A 25,224-nucleotide genomic window follows, 5' to 3' on the forward strand; every position below is an offset into this window, starting at 1 on the left:
CCTTAAACATAATAATAAAAAGTCTAGTACAAGAAATGTTACACACTATATATGTCAAGATTTTTTTAGCGTGCCAAACTAGTATGTTGGAGTGAGTTAATATTTCGTTAATTGAATACATAATATATGAATGATAAATCGATATATAAAAATAACAAAATGATATAAAACTTAACTCTAATTATTTGTAAAATTAAAACAAAACATTTAAGGAAACAAATATATGATACATTTGAAGTCCTGTTGTGTTTAGGGGATACAATATGATGTATTAAACGTAATATTTGTCATCAAAGACAATTTTATGATACTCAATTGATATAATTGAAAGCAAAAGAAATTTTAAAACATGGAAGCAATCATGTGAAAATAGCCACTCGCTTTCAAAATGAAAATAATATACTGAAAACGCTATATCTTCGTTTCTTTCGGGTTTGGGAAATCTTCGAACTCGAACCTGTGGAGATTATATCCATATTCATGTCCACATTCTCAGTTAAAAAATAGTAATGGAGCATGACAGAACGGATTTGAGAAATCATCGAAATTACTATTTTTATTTTTATTTTTATTATTATCACAAGGATGAGTTAAAAAATAAAGATAATATTCTCATATCGTCCTGAACTATTTCGAGAATTAAAAAAAAAATCAACGAATTCAAAAATTAGTCCCCGAACTGGTCGGTCCGTCTCGGATTTTTACCACAGGCCCCAGAACTCTCATCCCTGAACATGGCCCAACCTTGACGAATACCAGATCACAGTATTTTAAATCAACGGTCCAAAACACAAATCCTCTTTTTTTTCTTTTGCTATCATTTTGTGTTGAGTTGTGTGTGTTTCTGTTTCTCTAAAATTCGAGCTTCAAAATGAGCAAGGGACCGGGAATCTTCTCAGATATTGGAAAGAAAGCCAAAGGTAAATGTTCGATCTAAATTTAATTTAGTATCTGTTGTTGTTTAATTTTTAAGATATTTTTGATTAACTTATTTACGTTTTCATTTGTAGATCTGCTGACGAAGGACTACTTTTCCGATCACAAACTCTCTGTATCCACCTGCACTGAATCCGGAGTGGTGCGATTTTCCTCTCCTTTTGTTTTCCGACGCATGAATTTATGGTGTTTGTATGGATATTATGATAAATTTGTGTGTGTGATTTCTATTATTATTTGATTATTCAGGGATATTATGATATATATATTTGTGTGTGGTTTCTGTTATTATTTGATTATTCGTGAAACAATTTGTCATGATTTAATAATTTTCAATTTTTTGATAGTAAAATACTTTTCCCCGTTAACTTAATGACCACTTTCTTTTTTTAATTATGTATCCGCTTTGGATATTCCTGTTAGCTACTCTATATTTAATTATTGGTTTGACTTACCTGTCAGCTTGATTGTCAATGTCCTACCTTCCTCAACAGCCAACTGCTGTCTCCATATGTTGTTTTTTTAATCCTCGTACTGCACCTTTTTTTAACTAGTATTTCCTGAATATATAGGCCTTGACCACGTCCACTGTGAATAAAGGAGGCTACTCCTCTGGCGATGTGGCAGCACAATACAAGTATAACAATATCTTTGCTGATGTCAAAGTCGACACGGAGTCAAATGTTGGATCCTTAAATCTTTATCTCATCGAAACATGCTTATCCCATTTGTCACTCATATAATCCCTCTTCTTTACACAGATCTCAGCAACTCTGACTTTTTCTGATATCGTCCCCTCATCAAGGACCATTGCCATCCTAAAATATCCCAATTATGAATCCGGCAAGGTATACATTCTTTATATTTTCTGAACAATTTTAATCTCTCACTGGCCCTTCTTTATCTCACCCACTGACATTTTGCTTCTGCAGCTGGAAATTCAGTACTTCCACCCTCATGCATCCCTCACTGCAGCAGTTGGTATGAATCAAACCCCTCCAATTGATGTTTCATTGACCCTCGGTACCCCCATGATTGCTTTGGGTGCTGAGGCTGGTTATGACACCACTTCTGGTAATTTAACAAAATACACAGCTGGCATCTCTCTGAATAAACCCGATTCTTGTGCTTCAATACTTCTGTAAGTCCGAACATCGTTATATCATCCAATACATATATTAGATTAAAAACACTCGTATTTCTTGTTTTGCTTGTTATCTCGCTGACTTGCTGTCGTATTCTTTTAAGATGAAAGATTTAGACCCTTGTTCAATTCTTGATAGGAGTGACAAAGGAGACACCATAAAGGCATCGTACGTACACTACATCGATCAGTTGAAGAAGAGTGCTGCTGTGGGAGAGATTGCCAGAAATTCTCAACGAATGAGAACACATTTGCATTTGGAGGATCCTACGCCATTGACAGCCTGACTCTTCTGAAAATGAAGTTTAACAATCATGGCAAATTGGGTACCGTTTTGCACCATGAGTTCATTCGCAAATCTTTGGTGACTGTATCCAGTGAATTTGACACCAAGTCTTTGGATAGAACTCCAAGATTTGGTTTATCACTGGCTCTGAAGCCTTGAGAACATCTTACCAAAGTATGCTGCTTCTTTTATGTGGAAGTTGCGCTGGAAGGAAACGCAGAATAATTAGTTGCAGAATGAAACTGTTTACAGATTTACCTCCTTTGTGATTCTTGTCGAGGGTTTTTTTATATGAAATATTCTTTAGAGTTCTTCGGTGCACGTAGAACTCATTTTGTGATTAAATTTTACTCATACCGAGCAGAATGCGTGTATTTCTTTGTGCCAGTTGCCATCAACTCTGTATGCATGCATGGGAGGTGCTTTTCCAGTTTGTCTATTTTTCTTAATTTTGACCACATCGCATTTGCCTTCGCCGTGTCTAATATTTTCCAACTCTACCAACCGCAAGATTCAATGATAGACTTCGTCGTTGCCATAACTAGCATTTCGTGCATTTTTTTACATAAATTTATATATTTTATTTTCAAACATTTAAAAAATGCGATTTCACTATCTGAGTTTCCAATTTTCGTCTTGCCCCCTATGCCTAATTCATCGGATCTTTGTCTCTTCTCTACTTCCAGTACTGTTTAATTCCGATCTCGTGCAACTACGAGGCATCACAAACAGACGGGTACTATTTATCGAGACTAATAGAAAGGGTTCAGTGAAAGAAATGCATGTGATGACATGATCACAATCTTCCCTGTTAGTCAGATATTTGGATTAAAAGTGGTGAGTAGAACAAAATAGCGTGGCAGCAACCCTACATATTGCGAACCATGGGTAAATCCATCCCAATTAATTTATTTGTGGAATGCCAACGAAACTTGAGACATTGTTCCTTTTTCACACGTCTAACCAACTCCAAAATTAAGATAAAATTTAAGATTGAACTGATGTTTGTAAAATTTAAAGGATGATTCATAGAAAAAACAATGATAATCATGTTCTTAATATTTTATTCGATTTGAACAAAAAAAGGCCATGGGAACCAGAACCCCGAAACCTCTTCCCACAGCACCTAGCGTGTAGTAGAGTCCAAATGAGTCGCATTGGGGGCTTTGGCGTGTACTTTGAAGGATCGTAAGTTGAATATCAATTAAGCAAATGAGAAAACATGCACGTTAAAAAAACTGAGAAAACATCCATGGAAATCCAACTGAGCACACCAAATGTACGGTCCCGTCGAAGGCCTCGTAAGTCGTAAACATAGAATTTCAGATGAAACAAGATTTAAGAGACAAAATCAAAATACCACGAAAACATACATAGTCAGCGACAAAAATTTTCCCTCTGATAAATCCAACAATTAAAATAAAACATAATAAAATAGAAAAAAAACATCAACGGATTCACCTATTAATCGATGGTTTGCATAATATCTTCAGCTGTGAACTTAGTGCCCTTATCCTTATCGGCGGCGGCGCGTCCCTTTGCCTTGCGATCGAGGAGCGACTTGCGGTCCTTGTCGATCCGTAGCTTGGTAATAACAACCTTCGAAGGGTGAATTCCGACATTGACTGTGGATCCATTTACCTTCTCACGGGTAATCCGCTCCACGTGGATGACCCATTTCTTACGGTAGACCTGGACAACTTTACCCTCGCGACCCTTGTAGGTGCCACGTACAACCTGAACTTCGTCGTCCTTGCGGACAGGCATAGACCGTACGTTGTGCTTGGTTCTGAGGTCGCCGGAGAGCGGCGCGCTCATGATGACACGGCGGAGGCTGGACGGCGCAGAGAAGTGAGCCTTTCGGCTCTTGCGCCGCGAGGAAGACACTCGGGGATTGAATTTCATCGTTAGGCACTTCTTCTCTGGCTCTCCCGCGTGAGCAGCGGCTGATATAGATTAGAAATGGTTAGGGTTTGATTTTTATATAGTGGGCTTTATTATAGCTTCTAAGGTTCAAGTTTCTTATGGGCCTGAAGGTTTGGTCCAGTTTGTTTGTTAATTTATATTGGGCGAATTTTTGGGCCCAAAATGATGTAATTTTAATATGTGCTCAGTTCTTCAAAATATATGTCATTTCATTCTAAAAAATGTTATTTACAAATATTTATAATATAATTAAATAATAAAACCAATATATTCAAAATAATAACTAGGAGTGGCAAAATACAACGAGACCTGTTAATCCGACACGACCCAACACAAAAAAAAAATCAGGTTCGGGTCGTGTTCGGGTTGGGTGGGTTTGGGTTAGTGTCGGGTTAGACGGGTTTCGGGTTGGATCACGTGTTTACGCAAAAACTTTTTTTTTGAAAATATTACCTATATTTTTATATATTGTATGTTTGAACAAAATTTATTGTATATTTATATGATAAATTTCATCATTTGATATTTATTTTGTATATTTTTTTATATTTTTAACAATTGTTTATTTGATTTAGTAAATATACTTTTAATTTTCTACAATTAAACTTTAAAATTTAAATCAGAAATTTTGTTATTATGTGTTTAAATTAAAATATTATTATTATTATTTATTTTTTATTTTTTCGAATTTTTTTCATTAATTTTTTTAAAAAAAATAAATAAAATTCGGTTTAGGCGGGTTAGATGGGTTTGTGTTTGGGTTGGGGGTTTTTGGGTTGGTTCGGGTTCAATACGAAGTAAAATTTCGCGGGTTGACCCGAAACCCGACCTGTGATACTTTTGTCTCACATCAAAAAAATCAAAGATTTTAAAATGAGTTTATAATGGCTTACAATGAATTTCTATAGCAACTTGGGTTAATCATTTTCGTAAAGCGAGGACGAATACGAAGTAGTTGCTATAGGGGCCCATTGTCCAGTCACGCAGGCGCGGGCCCGGGCTCGGAGCGTGACAGAATGGTATCAGAGCCGGTCACCGGCATGGAACACCGGGAAATAAGTGCTATGCAGGGCAAAGTGCTACGTGCATGAGAGCCACCTCTTGAACCTGTGGGGCAAAGTGCTACATGACGAGAGCAACCTCTTGAACCTATAGGAACCACCTATAGATTCTCGGTGCTGGTGGATCGAGGGGTCAGGCCGCGACGAGGACGTCGCGTTCTGAAAGAGGGGTGATTGTGATACCCTTGTCCCACATCAAAAAAATCAAAGATTTAAAATGAGTTTATAATGGCTTACAATGGACTTCTATAGCAACTTGGGTTAATCATTTTCGTAAAGCGAGGACGAATACGAAGTAGTTGCTATAGAGGTCCATTGTGCAGTCACGCAGGCGCGGGCCCGAGCTCGGGGCGTGACACGACCCGATTGACATCCCTATATTAATAACTTAAAAATTGATATTGCCTCGTTGAATCGAGTCGAATATATTGAAAAATTTAAAGCTCATATTCGGCTCGAAACAGATATCTTTAAGCTCGACCTCGATCCAAAACTCAAAAATTTAAATTTTTTTGTTTGAGTTCGGATCGAAGTAAAACTCGGATTCGAGCTTGGATCGAAAGATTCGAACATGTTCACGTCCTATTCAGATTGTTGCTCGAAATCTATTTATGTAACATACATTATGCTAATAAAATATCAAAACTCGCGAACGGCTCATGAAATATCAAAAAATATAATTTGGGCTCGAGTTTGATTTGGAAAAAAAGTTCGAACATGTTCGAGTTCAGGTCGAATTCGACAAATTGGAATATAAATCAAATATTTTTCAAGCCGACTCGAAAAATTCTCTAACCGGTTCGGTTCTTTTATACGACCCAACGTGGTTTTGAGTTCAAATATAATTTATGTAGATAGTAGTAATATTAGATAAGAAATTTTCTCACCCCATTGTATATAAAAAATTAGAGGAAAACTTTTTTTTTTTTTGGGCTTATGTTAATACTAATTTGATGCCCAATAAAATCTATTATTAACTTGTTTTTGGATCCTGAATTTTTCGGGAACTAGGTTTATTTTTTCAGTTTGAAATTAATTTATTTTTCTATATTTATTTAATTAAATATAAAAATAAATAAATTTTTGAACAGTATTAGGAAAAGTTGTAAATAACATGTGATTCATCATATGACACACTTATTATCATACTTACAAGGTTCAAATTTTAATTTAAATCGACAAAAAAAAAATTGAAGCTTGTCATTGTAAACCTTAAAACTTTGGTTCTTTATTTTTTTTTAGTTAAAAGCTTGTACATATAAATACATGGTAATTACTTGTCACAGACAATTTTCGAGAAAATGAATGAAGTTCCATTTTCTTGGTTTTCCGTTAATGCTTCTTAAACCAAGTTACTTTAAATAAATAAAAATAATATTAATGTAGTTCTCATTTTTAGAAGATGGGAATGTTACTTTAACAATATTAATATTCATGTATCAAGTCGATGTTTAATAATAAATAATAGGTCTTTACTGTGAAGTGATATCACATATCTTTATCTGTTAGACCGGTCGATAAACGTTGCTCATATTTACAATATTAATAAATAATATTATTGACATAAAAAATAACATTTTTTCGGAGGTGACTTAAATAAGAGACAAGTCTCATAAAATCGACTGATTTGGGTGTTTCACAAAATTTTTTGTGAATAATAAAATTATAATTGTTCAAATGCTATTACTAAGCTAACACGTGAAACGTAAAATTATCTATAAATATATGTATGCATGTATTTATTAAGAAAAGTCCGATAAAATATTTGCATGTCTTAAATGCATTGCTCGCTGCATTATCGATATGCCTTATCTCCTGTAGAAAATGACTAATCCAATAATTTGGACGAAATTGTACTTTTTTTAAAAAATCGATGAAATATTTATTTGAAAAGAAAAAGAACAAGAGAGTAAACAAACTGCATGCTTGGCAATTTATTTTAAATGATGTATTTATTTTATATATGCATCATATACGTACATATATTTGATAAATGATGTACGTATACACAACAAATGCTTTAAAAGGGGAATTAAAAAATATAATCTGACAATTAATTTATCTACATGTATAACTACAGAAAAATCTCCCAAAATGGATGGCCTCTTGAATAGCCAATTGATATAGCATTCGATTTTCCCGTGAATGCATGTCTTAATGACGAATATAATATCAGTTGAGTAATTCGATTTTCTACTCTTTTCACCATTATATATATATACACACATGCGCGCACACCCACACACACACAATGTGAATGAATGAAATGTATCACAAAACGCAGCATTTATGATTCTTCACATGCCCACCAATTAATGCACCAACCCCAGCTCCCCAATCTAAACCAAACAGGCGCTCAATATCTTCTTCACGCTCTCTCATAAACCCTTCAAAAAATACATATACATTCTGTTATCAAAATCTCTCTCTCTCTCTCTCTCTCTCTATATATATNAGATGCAGATTCGACTATACCTTCTCAGGAAACTACCCCTTCGCCTATCCTACATGTTTCTACCCAGAAACCTTGGTAAAACAAAGTCAAAACAACGAATAATTTGTCCCTTTCACTTCTTGAGCCTCACTTTTCGATGATTTGTTATATTTTTTCTTGTTTACTGTGTTTTGTTTTTGTGTCAGCTCATTTGGTAGGGTGAATCAGCATCCGGATGTAGTCATACATGTCCAGGATTCTTCTTTCCGCCTCCATAAGGTGTGTTTTTATTACATCCACCAATTAACAAAGGGAGTAATTTTTTTGGGTTAAATTGTAATGAATTAAATCATTGTGATCTTTTGAGGTTGTGTTTAGATGGATTTATTTGAATTTGTGATGAAAAAGTTTTATACTACATTATATTTATTAAGTAATTAATAAATTAACTAAATGAAGGGAAACATTTTGAATTTAACAAGTCAAATTTTTTTAAACAACTTCAATGAATGAATTTATATTGCAGATTTGAAATCAGTCCTTCCCTTTATTTATTTTTTGACGACATATATTGATTTTATGACATGATGTAAAGGTCAAATTATTTATTTACGTAAAATGTGATATTAATTTAATATAAATTAGAGTTGTATAAATAAATAAATAACCCTATGTAAAATAAATTAATAACGTAGAAAAATTGGTTCGTTAACCTAAGTAAGTGTGCCATTAATTGTCTTATATCGAATTAAATGCGGCATATTTACTCTTACTTCCCCGATGGCAGCGAGTCCTGATACTGAGGAGTGGCTACTTGAAACGGCAGCTCGGCAAATTGACGGAAATAACCCTCAATCCGCCGTTAAACATAACGCCCGAATGCTTCGCCTTGGTAACGGACTTCTGTTACGGATCTTACATAGCCATAACGCCCTTCAACGTCGCCGCACTCCGTACCGCCGCGGAGTTGCTGGAGATGACGGAGGTTTACGGCCCGAGGGACGAGAATTTGCAGCAGAAAACGGAAGCCTATTTCTGCCGTGCTGTTGCCGTTAACAAAGAGTACGCCTCCATCGTGTTGCGGTCATGCTTTCCGCTGCTTCCGGAGGTGGAGATGACGGCGGCTCTTGTTAGCAGATGCATTGAGGCGTTGAGTTTGATCGGTGAAGTTGACGGCGAAGAGGCATATTTGGATCACGTTACTAGATTGCATGTTGAGGATTTGCAGTTGGTTTTGGAGTCCATGAGTCAACGCTTGACTGAAAGTCACGATCTTCTTTACACAATCATTGACCTTTATATCAAGGTATAGTTACAATAATTTATTTTAAATTTTAAAGAATATTTAGTTCTAATTCCTCTCGAGAAACAGTGAAACAAATTTAAATTGCCCCCATAGATGTTTGCCGTGCATCATTTTTCTCACAGCCTAAGCTCTGCAAACAACAGTAACCGCTTTAGTCGTACATTATTGTTTGCATGTGAAGTAACTTAATGCGAAGTCCCGAGCTTGAACTAGTAGTTTACCACGCAGGAGAAGGATAGAACAGCATCGGAGGACCAGAAAACCCGGATGTGCAACTACATAGACTGTAGCATCCTATCCCACCGAGTCCTCATGAACGCAGTCCAGAATCCCAGAATGCCGCTCAGATTTGTCGTCCAAGCCATGTTCGTCGAGCAGCTGAACACTCGGCGCTCCATCTTATCCAACCAAACACATAAAAGTCACCAACCAAAAGACCCAGTCACGCTTGGCGCCATCCTTAAACGCGATGTGGCACTCCGCCAAGTGACACAGCTCAAGAACGCAATGACCACGACAACTTCGAGAATCCAGTTCTTGGAGAAAGAGCTGAGTGGCATGAGGAAGCTGTTGAGTGATGCGGAGAATATGAATATTATTAATTCGGGTCGGTCTGCCAGTTTTCGTTTCAGTTTGGAGGGAAACAAGGTGGATAGGGGACAAATTGGTTCCGTATCTGCATCAAGTGTTCGAAATGTCGGCAGTAAAATCGGGGCAGAAGGGTCTTCTTCATCAGAGGAGTCGTCTGGGGGGGCTCGAAGTGCCGAAAAGAACCTCCGTCAGAGATTAATGCATGGATTGAAGAGTGCATTTGGGTTACAAAGTTTGGTTTCCAAGAAGAAGTGTGACAGTACTAAAGGGTCTCTGAAATTCGGAAGAAATGTTGAAAATTCAGGTAATGGAGATGGTGGAAACGAGGAAATTGTTATCATAAGAAAGGATCAAGCTTTTCACAGGCGTTCTCGTTCTAATTCTTCTGTGTAAGAAATCTGGTAATGGCAGTTGTAGGTTAATTTAGACCAGCCTTGTGTGAATTCAGTGTGCATAAACCACAAAACTGTATTTGTTTACTTGAATTGACGGTTTGATTCATCCCAAGGACCATCTTGACATCTCGAGGAGTTCATTTTCTATAAAATCTTTTTCCAAACCTCATCTTCAAATCTTCAAAAATATATACATAGCTTTAAATGATTTGTCAGTTGGGCACAAGTTTACTCCATGTAAGTTAATGCATGAGTCGAGCTCTGCATTGCTCAAGCAGCTAATTGCAAAGGAGCGTCGCTTTCTGCACTAAATTCTTGAAAAGGAGATGCAGTTAGATATGGCTGTCTGCTTCGTGGTTCGGTTTCCAGTTCTTGGATCATGCAATTATTATCGAAAATGATACGAGTGAGTGACTCCTCATGACTCATTCATTGTGATCACGTGAATTACTCAATTAACAATCATGTCTACCGTCCTTTAAGTTACATGCCAAAATTGTATCTATTTTTTCAGTATACTCGATTTATTTTACATCGACTGTAATAAAGGACACTCGTCAGAAATTGTGAGTTGCGCCAACCAGAATGCATGCAAATAGAATGCTATTTGAGAATATGGAACCAAAGTAAGATGAATGAGCTGTTTTTCAGGTGTACCCCAGCATTTTTTTGTTTGTTTTAAGTAGCTTATTTTTCTCAATCGAGAGGATTAGGCTCACAACACACACAGGAGGGGGTCGGAATAGACTTATATTTAACAAATAAAATTTGGAGATATTTTTTAAAATAAAGATCATCCATCAATAGGTCCATGTTCAGATTCAGGGTGCTTACTTGAAGTGAAAACGAGAGAATATCTGAGAAAATCGACACCCATTCCACTTCAGTCAAAGTTAGAACACAAACCATAACAGCCATGATGAACGACCTAGCAAAGGAACTCAAAGCATGAAAATGGCAGCAGAACAATAATCTTGCCAACTACCTACATTTCCTATGCTGCGCTCCGGACGATCCACAGCTTGGCTAGCAACCCCGCCCTTGTAAAAGGCTGAACAGCTTAATCTACCACCTGAGCCACGATTTCTGAATGCTTAGAACTGAAGTAAGAGCAAAAGGAAAAGAATGTCATGGACACTATTCAACACTCAACATCTTGAATTAGGTTGAAGATGGAGGAGAATGTGATGAATAACCACGAGAAACATCAGTTGCATATAAGGTCAAAAAGCTTACATCCCACGACTTTCTTTACCTGTATTCAGCTTTATCCTAAATTAGAACCCCATCACAAATGGTGTCTCTCATTTACATTTTGTATAAATATAGTTGTGTCAACACAACAATCATGCAAAGCTTGTTTTGGTTTAATGAATTACAAGAATACTTGAACCAAACTTTAGCCTGGCATAAGCTTCAACATTCTTTTCTCATTCCGAAACCTGGTTAGGAAAAATCTTGAACAAGGACTAGGTACTGCGACCATTAAAGTATGCTATCTCCCATTTTGGGCGTTCCCTCTCGTCTCCCTGGTTACCAATGGAAGCCATCTTTCTCCTCTAATCCTTTTCAGCTCTGCTACCCGTTCTTCCTCTCTTTTTGTGGCTGCCTTAGCTGCTGCTTCTCTAGCTTCAAGTTTAGACAACGACTTCTGGCATGCAACCCTTGATGCGATAACAATATCATCCCCATTGACAACCGCAGACTGCAGTTGCTTCTTAAAATACAAAAAAATAATGAAAAAAATAGGCCGAACAAAATGAAAATTTTCACCTGGAGTTGGGCTGTTACTCGTTGTAAAGCATCAATTAATTGTTTTCACCACCTCCCAAAAATTTGAGCTTTCGGGGAAAAAATGATTCCAAACATATACAAAACTCTAGAATGTAAAAGTTCAAGACCCTACCGCACAATCCCCTTCATATTTGATTAAGATGGTATTAGGGGTAGGTAATTTTATGGGCCTTTCTTACCCAATACTAAACCACATGAACTTGTATACGTTGGATAATTATTCTGGACATATTTTTCGGTTTCAGATCTACATACAAGGAGGCATGTTAAAACAAAAACCTTTTGTTGTCAAAATTTCTATTGAGCTCAAACATTTGGGGGAAGCGAACTTCTGAAAATTGTTGCCAAATCAGAGAAAGCTCACCTTCTTTGATTTTTCATTGAGCTCTTCTCCAGGGAGAATTTTTGGTTTTTTTTTTGGGGTCCATGAAGCTCATCTGGTCACACAAACAACTTCTAATATCAAACACAAGTCAACAACGACAAAAACAATTCACAATTCCTAAAAGAAAATGATCAAGGAGTGCACTTCAAAGAGCCAGTAAGCATCTCTAGGTAGACAAATTTAAGGTTCTGTAATGAAACGTTAGCAGAAACCAACAGCAGAATTTATTGTCAGGCAGCTCTTTACCTATGTAATAAAAAAACTATCCCAGGAGGAGCATTTTTAAAAAGTCGAACTCCAGCATCACTCGGAGTGGAAATTTTGTCCGGAGTATTATGAGTTGTAATTGCCACCACTTCGAGAGTCTTATATAATATCTCATCCAGTAACTTTCGCGCCTGTAACATAGATAAACAAAGAGACGCCAAAGGCATAACTATATAAAGAGAATTATGCAATTTGGCACACCCTAAAGATGCACTTTCTAAGGGTTCCATGGTATAATTATAGATGGCAACAATATTCAAACATTTTTGAGAAACGGTCGACCACAATTTTCAACAAATTTTGAAATGTTACTCAGAAGTCATACCCATAATATTAGTAGTTTATTAAGACCGGACAAAACAGCTGAATTATATAAATTATCATGGAATCATAATATTAAGCAAAATTGGAAATATCTTACACATTGAAAAAAATCACACCCCTGCAATCTTCAAGAAAACATCAGTAATCTCTTGGTATCACGACGTAAATAACAACGAGACTTCAAGGTGATGAAGCCATGAAGATTATATTAAACCTCTGAGGTGGATCTAAAAATATTTCAAAAAATATAGTTAAGCAATAATAAATATTTGATTGAATGAAACACTATCAAATGTGCTGTTTTTAACTAAATATGCACGGGGATCTTGTCCATATATAATGCTATTGCTCTCCACTCGCAAACACTGAGGCAAATAAAGGTTTATGCCCATTCTCATAGAACCAAAACAAGAATCAAACACTTGAACGACATTCTCATTAAAATAAGGCAATGGGTAAAAAAAAAAAAAANTTCTGGTTTGCCAAAGGTGGCGACGGAAGCTACAGAATCTATGGCAGCTCTCCACTCGGCGTCTCCGTCTTCCTCTCCACTGCTGCAGTGCTGCTCCCTACAGCCGCTCATTATTACTACAATTGCATTATAACATATTAGACGACCCAAAAAAATGCAAATTTTCTTTTTTTCAATTCTTTAAAATAATTTAATATTTATAATTTTATTTTATGTTTTTCAGTATTTTTTCAATTTAGTTAATATATATAACTAAAATTTTAATACCCAAAATTTATTTTAGAAGGTATATTAAGGTATGTGCAAAAATACTAATAAACATACTGTTAATTATCATAAAGAGTATGTTTTTTTAGAAGGTATATTAAGGTATGTGCAAAAATACTAATAAACATACTGTTAATTATCATAAAGAGTATGTTTTTTAAACATACAAGGCTACGTTTGGTTGGAGGATAAAATAATGAAATGATTAAGAGATAAATGATAAAAATAATGATTAAAGTAGATAAAGATAAAATAATATTATGTTTGGTATGATTTTTAAGAATGTGTGATGATTTTTAAGAATGTGATAAATAATAATCTTTTGATGAATTGATAAAATTGGCCTTCCAGTTTTGTGGCGGTGTTCGGCGGCGGCGGTCGACGATGGTTGGCCGGCCGGAAGCGACGACGGCGACGGCGGTCCGGCTTTCGGCCAGAGGTTGGCCGACAGGAGGAGGGGGTGGTCGGCGGCAGCGGGGGTCGGAGGTCGGCGACGATCGGCGAGAGGCGGCAGCGGTCGGTGTCGGCGGCGGTCGGTGTAGGGAAGTGGTGGTGAGTTTGAATTTAAGAGAAAGGTAAAATTGAAAAAATATGATGGATTAAGAGTGAGATAAATAATCCTAAGAGGTGAGGGGTGATTATTTTATCACACATAATATAACCTAATCATTCATAAGAGTGATAGATTTAGTTAAATAATCACTCCTACCAAACATATGATTAGATGGATTAAAAAAAATAAACCCACCTAATCATCCCTACCAAACGCACCGCGAGTCTTTTGTAATAACCACGGATATGGAAAATGTTAATTTTTAAATTATATTAATTATTTAATTTAATGGTATAAAAATATACAAAATAATATATTGATACACTCGTTCTTTTGTGTGTAATTGTGTGTAATAATGGTATACGATATCACCGCATTATTCCAAAATTAAACCTAAATCCTCTCAGCTTTGAACCATCCTCTCTCCCGTAAAACCCTAATCTAATCTGATTCTATCCAATTTTCTGGGAAACCGAAGTATTGCCAGAGATGGGTAAGAAGCAACACAGCAAAGACCGGATGTTCATAACGAAAACGGAGTGGGCCACCGAGTGGGGTGGCGCCAAATCCAAAGAAACCGGAATCCCCTTCAAACGCCTTCCTTTCTATTGCTGCGCGCAAGTATCCTTTTCTTTTTGGCCTCCCAATTGCATAGCTTGCGTGATTTTAGTGGTGCTTAGTGATTAACTAATTGATTGATTATTGCAGTCTCACGTTTACCCCGTTTGAAGACCCTGTTTGCACAGCAGATGGCAGTGTATTTGAGATGATGTTAGTTATTTACTTCGGTGGAGCTTCTGCTTTCTCTTGCTTTTTGTTTTTTGTTTTTTGAATTTGAAGTTGAGGAACTTTGGTGTTGATATTTTCAATTGTATTTAGGTATATAATTCCGTACATCATGAAGTATGGGAAACATCCGGTAACTGGATCTCCGCTCAAGCAGGAGGATTTGATTCCTCTCACTTTTCACAGGAATTCTGAAGGTAAATTATGTGTTATGTCATTGGTTTTGAGTTTTCCTTCTTATTAAAGTTTGAAATTTTTGCAGAGGAGATTGTGGTTGAAATATGTCCGGTTCTTGGTCATTTGAATGAAATACGGACAGTTTAAATCTTGTAATTTTATTTGATAATGTTAGCTATCCCCTCTGTTTTTTAGAGTTGTAAATGACTTATATATGAAAAATAATTGAAAAAGAAGTTTTAGCATGGACTTATCTGTAAAGTTATTTTTCACTTCTCTGCTGCTTGAACGTTGAGTTATTTGAGTTTAAATTTTATGTTCCTATTAAAATCATTGTATGTTGCTATCTATCTCTGGTACTTTATCTTTCTTTCCTCGATTTGGCATTTTTATGGTCCTTTGAGGACCCTGCTCTGGTTTGAGATGGGGGTTTCTGTATTAGTGGCTAGTGGTGATGGTGGTATATATCTGAGAAGAAAGGAGAATGGAGGACACAGTAAGAGATTTTGGGCGACGAGAGCAAAAGATATATGGGTTTGCGGATTGGTGAAGTGGGTGGAGTTGGATCACAAGCTTGCTGAGTTGACAAGATTCAAGCTTGACTGCTCGAGTATTTTGAAGATGCAACTTTGAGCTCAAACTTAGTGGTTGTTTGTGAGCTTATTTGTAAGCCTTTTAGTTTTTTAACACAAGTTTCTATTTAATCAGGACTTTATAATAAATTTTTATCCATAAACTCATGACCATGCTCATGGACTAAGCTAAAGTATTGATATTTGCACCTTCTGATTGCAAGCTAAGTATCAATACTTGAGCCTTTTAAGCTCTAGCTCCTGCTCAAATTTGGAAGTCGAGCTCAAGCTCATAGTTCCATGGTTTCAACTTGTTTACACTACGGTGGTGGATGGACATAGTATCAAAACCTCGGTGGGAAGCATAATTAGTATGGTTGCTAGGCACAGTGCATGGATATGTTCTGTAGGTTTGAATATAGCCAAGTTTGCTCCTGCTATTGTTGTAGATAATAAGCTCAAGAAAAGATTACATGAGCCAAACTATCTAATCTAGTAGGACCTCGAGGAAATTTCAACTTTGATTTTCTAATATTAGAATTTCAGGTTTCTTCAAGTTTTAAACTTCATATTTATTATAGTGGGTTTAATACTATTCTCTTTTCGCAGGAGAGTATCATTGCCCTGTCCTGAACAAGGTTTTTACTGAGTTCACACATATAATTGCTGTGAAGACCACTGGAAATGTGTACTGTCATGAGGTACACCTGTTGTTGGATTTTCACGAAATTTCACTTTTCCCTGTTAATATGTTCATTCATTAAGTCATTGTTGCTGCCTAGGCTATCAAGGAATTGAATCTCAAAACCAAGAACTGGAAGGAACTTCTTACTGATGAACCATTCACCAAGCAAGACCTTATAACCATTCAGGTGGAATATGTTGCACCATGTCTTTTTCACCAGATTGATAAAATCTTTAATTAAATTGAAATATTGATTGAAGTTGCTAACAGTATGTGTCTGATTTTCATGAGTAGAATCCCAATTCACTTGATATCAAGACTCTGGTGGATTTTGATCACGTCAAGAAAAATTTAAAAATCGACGATGAAGGTTAGTTTCTGTTGTTTTTTTTGTTGTTGTTAAAACGCCTGCCTTCCCTGTTTCTTGGTTGCTGCCACATTATATTAAACCATCATGTTTCTCCTGTGGTAGAATTGAAGAAAATGGAGTCCGATCCGTCTTATAACATAAACATTAATGAGGATATCAAACAAATGCTTAAAGAACTCGGAACCGAGAAAGCAAAGGAAATTGCATTACATGGTGGCGGCGGAAACAAAGCAAAAAATGAAAGGGCGGCGGCCCTTGCTGCCATTTTAGCTGCAAGATCACGTATCAAGGACAACGCTGACTCAAAGAGCGGTGAATTGCCCAAGCAGACATACAGTATAGTAGATGCGGCTTCTGCTGCTGTTCATGGAAGAAGTGCGGCTGCTGCGAAATCTGATGCCGGTGATAAAACTGCTGCTCGAATAGCCATGCACATGGCTGGTGAAAGAGCACCAGTAAATGCAAAGCTGGTTAGTTTTGGTTTTTGATAATCATTTATATTATGTTCTCTTTGCGTCTCAAAGATGACGATGATAAGGTGGATGTGTGGACATACAAAAATGGATAGACTAAGAAACAAGTATCTTCGCCTATTGAAGAAAAATTGATGGAGACATGTCTGATATGGATAGACTAAGAAACGAGTATATTAGAGAAAGGGTTGGAGTTGCGTCTATCGAAGAAAAATTGAGGGAGGCACGCCTGAGATGGTATAGGCTCTTACAAATGCGACCGATAGAGTTAGGAGATGTGAGACCATGACTAGTACCCATAGACGAAGAAGACTACAAAAAAAGACTTGGATAATAACGATTGAGCATGATATGCATTATCTTAATATGGATGATGAAATAATGAGAGATATAGCACAATAACGAAGTAGGATCCATATACCTGACCTCATTCAATGAGATAATAGATTGTGTGTTGTTATTGTTGTTTTCTCTTTGCGCTAAAAAAACATATGTATATGTCTGATCTAAAATCTTGGCTGATTCTATGAACAACCATTTAATTTGTGTGGGAAAGAGTTGGGTTCTTTAGTTATGCTTGCTGTTTGGGTTCTTACTTTTTATTTTTAAGATGCTGCCTTTTCTGATTATTTATATGCAAACATGTAAAAAGATGAAGACCGAAGGAAGAAGTTAGAAGTGTTAAATGCGGCTCTTGTTATATCTTCCTTTTTACACATAAAATTCAAAACGTTACAAGTACTTTCCTGGATCCGAGAACGCTGTAATTAAGAAGAATGGAAGGATCGTATAGGTTAGTGAATATTGCATCTGACGTTGTGCATAGGGAAATCAGAGATCAAGATGAAAAGTAATAAATGTTGTTTTTCATCTATGCATGGGCACTGTCAAGCTATCAAAACATTCTATCTTGAGTTTTGACTTGATTGTTCATCAATAACCAGATATTTTAAAATGTTAATTTTCTTCTTTCTTTGTTGATGAGGTTACTTATTTGATATTTCTTACCATCAGTAGAGTTCCATTTCTTTGGTATCCTCTTATGTAGTTTGCTTGCACTGTCTCAAGAGGAGGTATGATTAACTTTGATACTTCTTGAAAATATTCCAGGTTAAAAGTCGCTTCACAAGTGGCGCTGCTTCACGATCTTTCACCTCTACCTCGTATGATCCCGTGACTCAAAATGAGTATGAATATGTTAAAGTTGAGAAAAATCCCAAGAAGAAAGGTTATGCCCGGGTTCAAACTACACATGGTGATTTGAACATTGAGCTGCATTGTGATATTACTCCAAGGACATGTGAGAACTTCATCACTCTGTGTGAACGTGGTTATTACAATGGAGTAGTTTTTCACAGAAATATTAGGTACTTGAAATAATCATTCAACAACCCTTCTAAATTTTCCTTTTACTCTTAGGACTTTAATATTAACTAATGCTGTACACAATGAGTAGGAACTTCATGATTCAGGGCGGTGATCCTACTGGGACTGGGAGAGGAGGCGAGTCAATTTGGGGAAAGCCCTTCAAAGATGAACTTAACTCCAAATTAGTTCATTCTGGGAGAGGTGTTGTTAGTATGGCAAACTCTGGTCCTCACACAAATGGTTCACAGTTTTTTATATTGTACAAATCTGCAAATCATTTGAACTTCAAGCACACAGTTTTTGGAATGGTCGTTGGAGGCTTGACTACCCTTTCAGCATTGGAAAAAGTACCTGTTGATGATGATGACCGTCCTTTGGTTTGTAATCTTCCTTTGTTATTATCTGTTCTCGCCTTCAGTCCCTAATTTGCTGTTTTTAACCTTTGTGTGGATGCTCAACGTTAATTTTTCAGGTTATTAGGTTCTTGGTTTTGAGCTTCTATTTCCACTTTTACTGTTGCCTTTTCAGGAAGAAATCAAGATTATAGGTGTTGAAGTATATGTTAATCCTTACACAGAATCTGATGATGAGGAGGAAAACGCCGGTAAAGAGAAGACTGCTGCTGATGACGAAGAAAATGTTAGTCTATGATTGTCTTGTTGCAGTGATTGTCATTTCGTGATGAAATGACTTTTTCTTCAATTTTCAAATGACAACTTTTTTGTTTTGTTTTCAACATGTTTTTTTGGAATACTTTCAGGATAAGATAGGCTCATGGTACAGTAATCCTGGTACGAGAACAGCAGAAACTCCTGCTGCGGGTGACGGTGTTGGAAAGTACTTGAAGGCAGTGATTGCTCCAGCTGCATCTGTCACCACCCTAGATAGTGATGTGCTTGCTGGGTCTGCTGTAAAGAAGAGAAAATTTGGCAAGTCAACTGGAGAACTTAAAGATTTTTCTGCTTGGTAGGATTTCCTTAATTTGTGTTATTTATCTGTCTCCATTGACTTTAAAAAATGTGACTTGGAAGAGAAGCTAGAGAAAAGGGTTGATAGCATAGATTTTAGTCATTGCGCTGCATTTAAAATAACAGTTTTGAGATATTGTAATATCTCTCTAGTGACCTTTTCATTACCGAATAAAATTTGTGTAATTTGTCACTGTGAACTTTTGATGAGTTACCTCAGAACGCGAACTCCATGATGGTCACTGGTGCTGTTTAGGTACTAAGATGTGGTTTTGCTTAATACCACGACTTACCCTTCCTTGCGTAATCTTGGTGATATAATGCAGAATTCAATAACAGGAAAAATATATAGCACCGAGAAAATCCATGTTTTTGACTCTCTACTTTGATTTGATAGGATACTTTTAAGCATATTTGAACTTTGGATAGAGCGGACTGACATCATTTCCCTATTGTATTGTGTCTCCTCACATTGCGAACCTCTAATTTCCTTATTCCGTCATTTATCGAGAACATGGTTTCTATGTTCCTGTAATTGCTCAATCACACATTCAACTCTCAGGCTATAATTGGTTGTTGAAATTAGTATATGCCTGGTCTTTAACATCATTTTCTTGCTGAAATCTGTCAGAAAAATCTGTAGTGTTCTGGTTTTAGAGTTATATGTGGTCCATTGCTTTATTAATATGCTTCCCCCATTTGGCATAGATCACCGAAAGGTGGTTCTGTTTAGCTCCCTTTGCAAGTTAAAGTAGTGACCACGTGAATGCTAATATGCTTGATTCCAGAACGGCCAGAAAAAGAACGATATTTTTAAGCTGGAGATTCCAGTTTCTTGTTGCTATAAAATCTTATTTTTATCGATCATTAATGATATCCTAGCGATTTCAGAGCACGAGTTGTGTGACTAATTTTTAATTGTGATAAAATTTAGTAAGTTAAGATTCATTTTATTTATTTATTGATTTTGCAATTTTTTTACGAGTTTATTTAAATTTATAGGAGGTAGTCATTCTTCTATTAAATGATGATAAATATATGTTCTCACACCATCACATAGTTAGCCTGAGTCTAATTGACGTCACAAAATAAATAAAAAAATATCAAGGTTCTAAAAAGTGTGAAGCGTCCCAAAGCGCCGATGTCGAGCTTCAAGCTTTTCAATCTTAAACGAGATTAGAACATGCTTAAGCGTGAAAAAGCGTTTTTTATTTTTAGTATAATTGTAATTATCTCAAACCAATAAATAGATAAAATAATACATAAATATGATAAATTTAAGTCTGATGCATTAATTCTCATATTTATAGAAGCATAAAAATCTAAAAATTATAATCTTTATTTGTTTTTGTAACTAGAACACATTAAAAATGTTAAATATTTGTCAAATCATTATCAGACACGCTTAATCATAATTAAAATTAAAAAATAAACATCTAAATTATAAATTTAATTTATTATTTTAAAATAAAAAGGCATACCTTCAAAATAAAAAAATTAAAAATAAATAGATGTGATTAATTGTGCTTAAGTACGTTTAATTAATCGCTTAAATTACGTTTAATTCGGTCAAAATGTAGTTTGACCGTTTTTTTCCGCTTTTTCCGAAGCTGGGCGTTTTTGCCGAGCTTCAAACTTAAGTGCTTTAAGTGGGGCTTAAGCGGATTTTTTTAGAATACTGAAAAATATTACTGCTACAAATACCAGGAATATAAGAAGAGATTGGCGGCTTACGTTCGACGACGGTTGGTGGCAACAACTGACGGTATTTGGTTGCATAAACAATTAATTAAAGAATGTAATGTACTATTAAGTGTGAATGAATGTATATGTAGAATCTCTAAGACGACATGAATGAATCATAATTGAAATTGGGTTCGGTTTAAAACTTGTTTGCAATTGTTCATTAAAGTTATCGAGCTCGAGATTATAGATATTCAACTCGTGAAGTCCGTGAGCTTGAACTCGGCTAATTTGTTGAACTTTGAATGTACAATTGTCCCACGTTGGTCGAGTTAGTGAAATGGAAAGTGTTAGAATTTTAAAAATCTGTAATGCTTTAATGTATTACGAAAACAATTAAGAAAATAACCCAAAACCACTTAATTGATTCCCAAAATAAGGGAAAAAAATTAGACAAACTTAGACGAGATTTGTACACAACTAGCACGATATATTACCCTCAATTTGATGCATTTATCACCAAACCTAAAAAGAAAATATCTATAATCAAACCTACAAAAACTACTAAAACTAAATATCTATTTTCCAAAGGGACAAATGCATGACAAAGTTATAACAAAGACAAAAAAACTTGAGGACTGGGTTATTTTTTCCAGGATTCCATTCTCCTCGTCCTCTGATTTTGATCAACCCCATCGAAACATTTAGACCTTAATTCGTCTCTATTTACGTTTCGGAAGTGGAACAGACGCGGCTCTGCCGGTGGCTGTGAAGGAAGCCATGTATCCTCCTTTTCCATGTCTAACAAGGCAAATTGATTTTGGAAAGTCTTTTGAACGCCTTGTTTCAACTTCTGCTCATTGATCATCTTCCGCTGCTTGGCCAAATACAGCTGCTGAGAGGATATTTCTCCGCTTCTTTCAATTTGAACTGGAGGTGGTGATGCCAATTGTGGCGGGACCATGCAATCTCGATTCTGTTGTTTGATGGGAATAAAAGAAAGATGTCATGGATTAGAACTTGACACGCGAGTCAACGGGAAATGCTTGCAAGAGACTAAGTTACATGATCTATCATGTTCTAGCCCACATGAAGTAAGAAAAGTTTAGAAGGTTCCGAAACACTCATTAGTTTGGTAGAAGCAAGTGAATTCGTCTAGGTTGTTCGTGAAGGATCTTGATCATCCTAGAATCGTGTTGCAGGATCCAAAATATTCATGAGTATTTTGTGATTGTATTAATCTAGAGTATTGTAGCAACTTGGAATGATCTAGAATCATGTAGTTGTGCATAGAGTAAAGCATTGTAGAATCTTCCTATTGTACATTAGAAACTATATATTCTTTCCAAACCCGTGTTGATTTGTCTTGTACTCTTGTTTGACTAAGGCTTACCATGGTGCTCAGATATAAAGATATTGATTTCTCTTGTACTCTTATTTGATTAAGACTTACTCGAGCATCTTTTGGAGAAGATTGCCCGAGTGTTGGACGGTGTCGGATATAAAGAAACAGCACGTGACAAAAAGGTGGTGATGGTTGCGTTCCCTTGATGATGCTCTGTCGCTGAGACAAGCACACAGCAGTAGAAACCTTCGCAAAAAGTTCCATACTTCCTACACTTTTTGCCCCAGAAAGGGGAAGATATGGCAGCGGTAACATCCCCTGCATGCTACTTCGTGGGGACAAGAGGGTGCACCCACACATCCTTCAGCGTTGCTTCTCCGTTATTAGTTTCAGAAAGTGGAAGAGGAAGAAGCGACAGCGACCAGGGGCGGATCTAGAATTTCGACTCTGTGGGGGCTGCTTATAAAATACGGACAAAATATTAAAAGAGCAAAAACAAAAATTTCATCGGTTATATTCAACTAAACATAAACAATAAGTTTTAAAAAGAAAATTTCTAACTAAAAAGAATTCGAGTTTCTTAAAATTTTCAAACTTTTCAATAATAACATCTATACAAATATTTTAAGCAATTTCTCTTTTAATAAATATCATCAATATAACCAAGAGAAAATCATCATCCATTTTGCTCTGAAGTCTAGTTTTGACGATATTTATAGTTGAGAATGACCGTTTTGTATTAACGGTAGCAGACTCAGCATCTGATAGTAGAAAATGCTTTTCATAAATGATAAATTTAAAAGTAATAAAGTATTAAAAAAATTAAAAAGAAATCAATTATTAAAAAAAGGAAAAAAAAACCTAAGATTCGAACCTGGGTTTATAGGTACAAAAACTTTTGCCTTGCCATAGAGATACATGCTCTTTAATTTATTGTGATGATATATATATATAATTTATTTTGATTTTTCAAAAATTAATATCAACTAAAAAAAATTAAAAAATTTGGGGGGACCGTGGCCTCGTGGGCTTTAATGTAAATCCCACCGGCAGCGGCGGTGACATCTTCTCGAGTTTGCTCTGCTCTTCCACCACTTATGGCGGCATAGGAGACAGCTCATCCTCCACTTCCACGCATACAGAAAAAGGATCTTGATTTTGTTATTCAGTGCAATAATCCCGTTTTCTCTCTCAAAAAGTGGACTAAGATGATGAGTTTGCAGCGACGGTGACATATGCTGGATGGGCCGTCCAGCCGCTCCTCCTCTGCCACTGGTGGCGAGAAAGGGGATGGCTCATCCTCCACTTCTGTGACTATAGAAAATGATTTGTCCGTATGTAATGTGGAAGAAGTGGTTGTGATGACCCGTTCTCGGTGGTTCTCTGCAAGCTCGTCGGCCTATGCTCATCCTCATCGGCCAATTCGACCCAAGAAGCAAAAGATTTTCCCAGATTCAATGCCATTGTTTCCACTTTTAATACTCTGTGATGCATGAAACTAAAATCTTTTAGATAGAGAAAGTATGGTGGAGACTTGCATATTCAGAAAAATGGTGGTTAATTATCTTGAATTATACCAGGAAAGGAAACTTTCTAGTATGGTAAACACATAGGATAAATAAACATTTAAAAATATAAATCATTGTTACATGATTTTGGTTTTTTATAATATTTTTTAAAGAAGATATGACATCATCATTAAATTTTTTTTTAAAAAAAATTATTGTTATATGATTTTGGTTTTTTTATTATAAATTTAAAATAAGATATGATATCATCATGTAAAATACTAAAACTACCTTGATATAGATGATAAAGCCGAATTTGGAATTCAACTAATACCCTACACTAATAACATAACAGCGTGCTTAGTTGGATGTATGGATGTAATGAGTCAAGAATGAAATGAACGTATAGCTTTTGGAATGAGAACATCATATTCACTGATTTGTTCAATTTTGAATTTTACTTTACTAAGTTTTCAATTTTTGTTTTTGGACATTAAATTTTATTTTTAGCTATTTTGGTCAAATTACTGACATATAATCGAAAATTCATCAAGTTTCGGTGTCATGTCAATATTTATAAAGTCACATCAGCATTTTCTCATTTTACATGAGCATTTATACGAAATATGATTGAAACAAAAAAAAATCAAAATTAGTATATCAAAACCAAAATTTGAAAGCTCCGTGAACCAAATCTAAAATATGTAAAGTTAGTGTAGCAAAAAAAATTGTTAACCTCGCTAGTCTATATATCCCTACCTCTAAACTCTAAATAGTAGGTCTTTTGAGACGGTCTCACGAATCTTTATCTTTGAGACATGTCAATCCTACTGATATTCACAATAAAAAGTAATACTTTTAGCATAAAAAGTAATACTTTTTCATGCATGACCCCAATAAGATATATGTCTCACAAAATACGACCAGTGATACCGTCTTACACAAGTTTTTGTCAACTCTAAATTATTGGATTTATTACTCCCTCCATCCAAAATCTCAGCTAGTTAACCAGATTCCAAAAAAAAAAAAAAGGGATTCCAAATTCTTCAAGATCCTCCTACTTGATTCAAACCCTCAATATATACACATTTCAAAGTTAAGAAAAAGCAAACAACTGCATATATATCTCTCGCTTCCACTTTAACAAG

The 25,224-nt window shown here is 35.8% G+C and overlaps 4 protein-coding genes across 6 annotated transcripts; 3 read left to right on the plus strand and 1 right to left on the minus strand.

The window, feature by feature from the left end:
* Positions 1-713: 713 nt before the first annotated feature.
* On the plus strand, positions 714-2,824 carry LOC140974371 (mitochondrial outer membrane protein porin 2). The gene is given in 7 exon segments (XM_073437770.1): positions 714-920; positions 1,011-1,078; positions 1,509-1,619; positions 1,698-1,784; positions 1,869-2,077; positions 2,220-2,299; positions 2,302-2,824. Coding segments are annotated over 7 exon segments (828 nt in total). The 5' UTR covers positions 714-871; the 3' UTR covers positions 2,526-2,824.
* A 746-nt stretch (positions 2,825-3,570) lies between these two features.
* LOC140978599 (large ribosomal subunit protein uL24z-like) lies at positions 3,571-4,329 on the minus strand. Its single transcript, XM_073443817.1, has one exon. It carries the CDS (start codon positions 4,269-4,271, stop codon positions 3,831-3,833), a length of 441 nt encoding a protein of 146 aa, XP_073299918.1. The 5' UTR covers positions 4,272-4,329; the 3' UTR covers positions 3,571-3,830.
* A 3,285-nt stretch (positions 4,330-7,614) lies between these two features.
* On the plus strand, positions 7,615-10,185 carry LOC140988114 (BTB/POZ domain-containing protein At3g49900-like). Its single transcript, XM_073457383.1, has 5 exons — positions 7,615-7,621; positions 7,811-7,883; positions 7,994-8,066; positions 8,575-9,093; positions 9,322-10,185. The coding sequence occupies exons 1-5, from the start codon at positions 7,615-7,617 to the stop codon at positions 10,075-10,077; spliced, it is 1,428 nt and encodes a 475-aa protein (XP_073313484.1). The 3' UTR covers positions 10,078-10,185.
* A 4,316-nt stretch (positions 10,186-14,501) lies between these two features.
* Positions 14,502-19,768, plus strand: LOC140974374 (peptidyl-prolyl cis-trans isomerase CYP65). 3 transcript variants are annotated; one of them, XM_073437783.1, is made up of 11 exons: positions 14,502-14,758; positions 14,850-14,912; positions 15,021-15,124; positions 16,286-16,377; positions 16,459-16,548; positions 16,656-16,731; positions 16,834-17,201; positions 18,315-18,571; positions 18,661-18,949; positions 19,101-19,211; positions 19,333-19,768. In XM_073437783.1, the coding sequence occupies exons 1-11, from the start codon at positions 14,631-14,633 to the stop codon at positions 19,540-19,542; spliced, it is 1,788 nt and encodes a 595-aa protein (XP_073293884.1). In that variant the 5' UTR covers positions 14,502-14,630; the 3' UTR covers positions 19,543-19,768. The 3 variants fall into 3 exon arrangements, with proteins under 3 accessions (XP_073293884.1, XP_073293901.1, XP_073293893.1); XM_073437800.1 differs by having other exon boundaries at positions 14,621-14,762; positions 14,850-14,929; XM_073437792.1 differs by having other exon boundaries at positions 14,621-14,762.
* Positions 19,769-25,224: the final 5,456 nt, after the last annotated feature.

The sequence above is a fragment of the Primulina huaijiensis genome, chromosome 1, assembly GCF_012295235.1.
Source record: "Primulina huaijiensis isolate GDHJ02 chromosome 1, ASM1229523v2, whole genome shotgun sequence".
NCBI lineage: Eukaryota > Viridiplantae > Streptophyta > Magnoliopsida > Lamiales > Gesneriaceae > Primulina > Primulina huaijiensis.

Coding starts and splice junctions, on each gene's coding strand:
- LOC140978599 (XM_073443817.1), bottom strand. CDS start 4,271: ATGAAATTCAATCCCCGAGTGTCTTCCTCGCGGCGCAAGAGCCGAAAG.
- LOC140988114 (XM_073457383.1), top strand. Junction 8,067..8,574: donor CTTCTTTCCGCCTCCATAAG/GTGTGTTTTTAT, acceptor CCCCGATGGCAG/CGAGTCCTGATACTGAGGAG. Junction 9,094..9,321: donor TCATTGACCTTTATATCAAG/GTATAGTTACAA, acceptor TTTACCACGCAG/GAGAAGGATAGAACAGCATC.
- LOC140974374 (XM_073437783.1), top strand. CDS start 14,631: ATGGGTAAGAAGCAACACAGCAAAGACCGGATGTTCATAACGAAAACG. Junction 18,950..19,100: donor ATGATGATGACCGTCCTTTG/GTTTGTAATCTT, acceptor TTGCCTTTTCAG/GAAGAAATCAAGATTATAGG. Junction 19,212..19,332: donor CTGCTGATGACGAAGAAAAT/GTTAGTCTATGA, acceptor GAATACTTTCAG/GATAAGATAGGCTCATGGTA.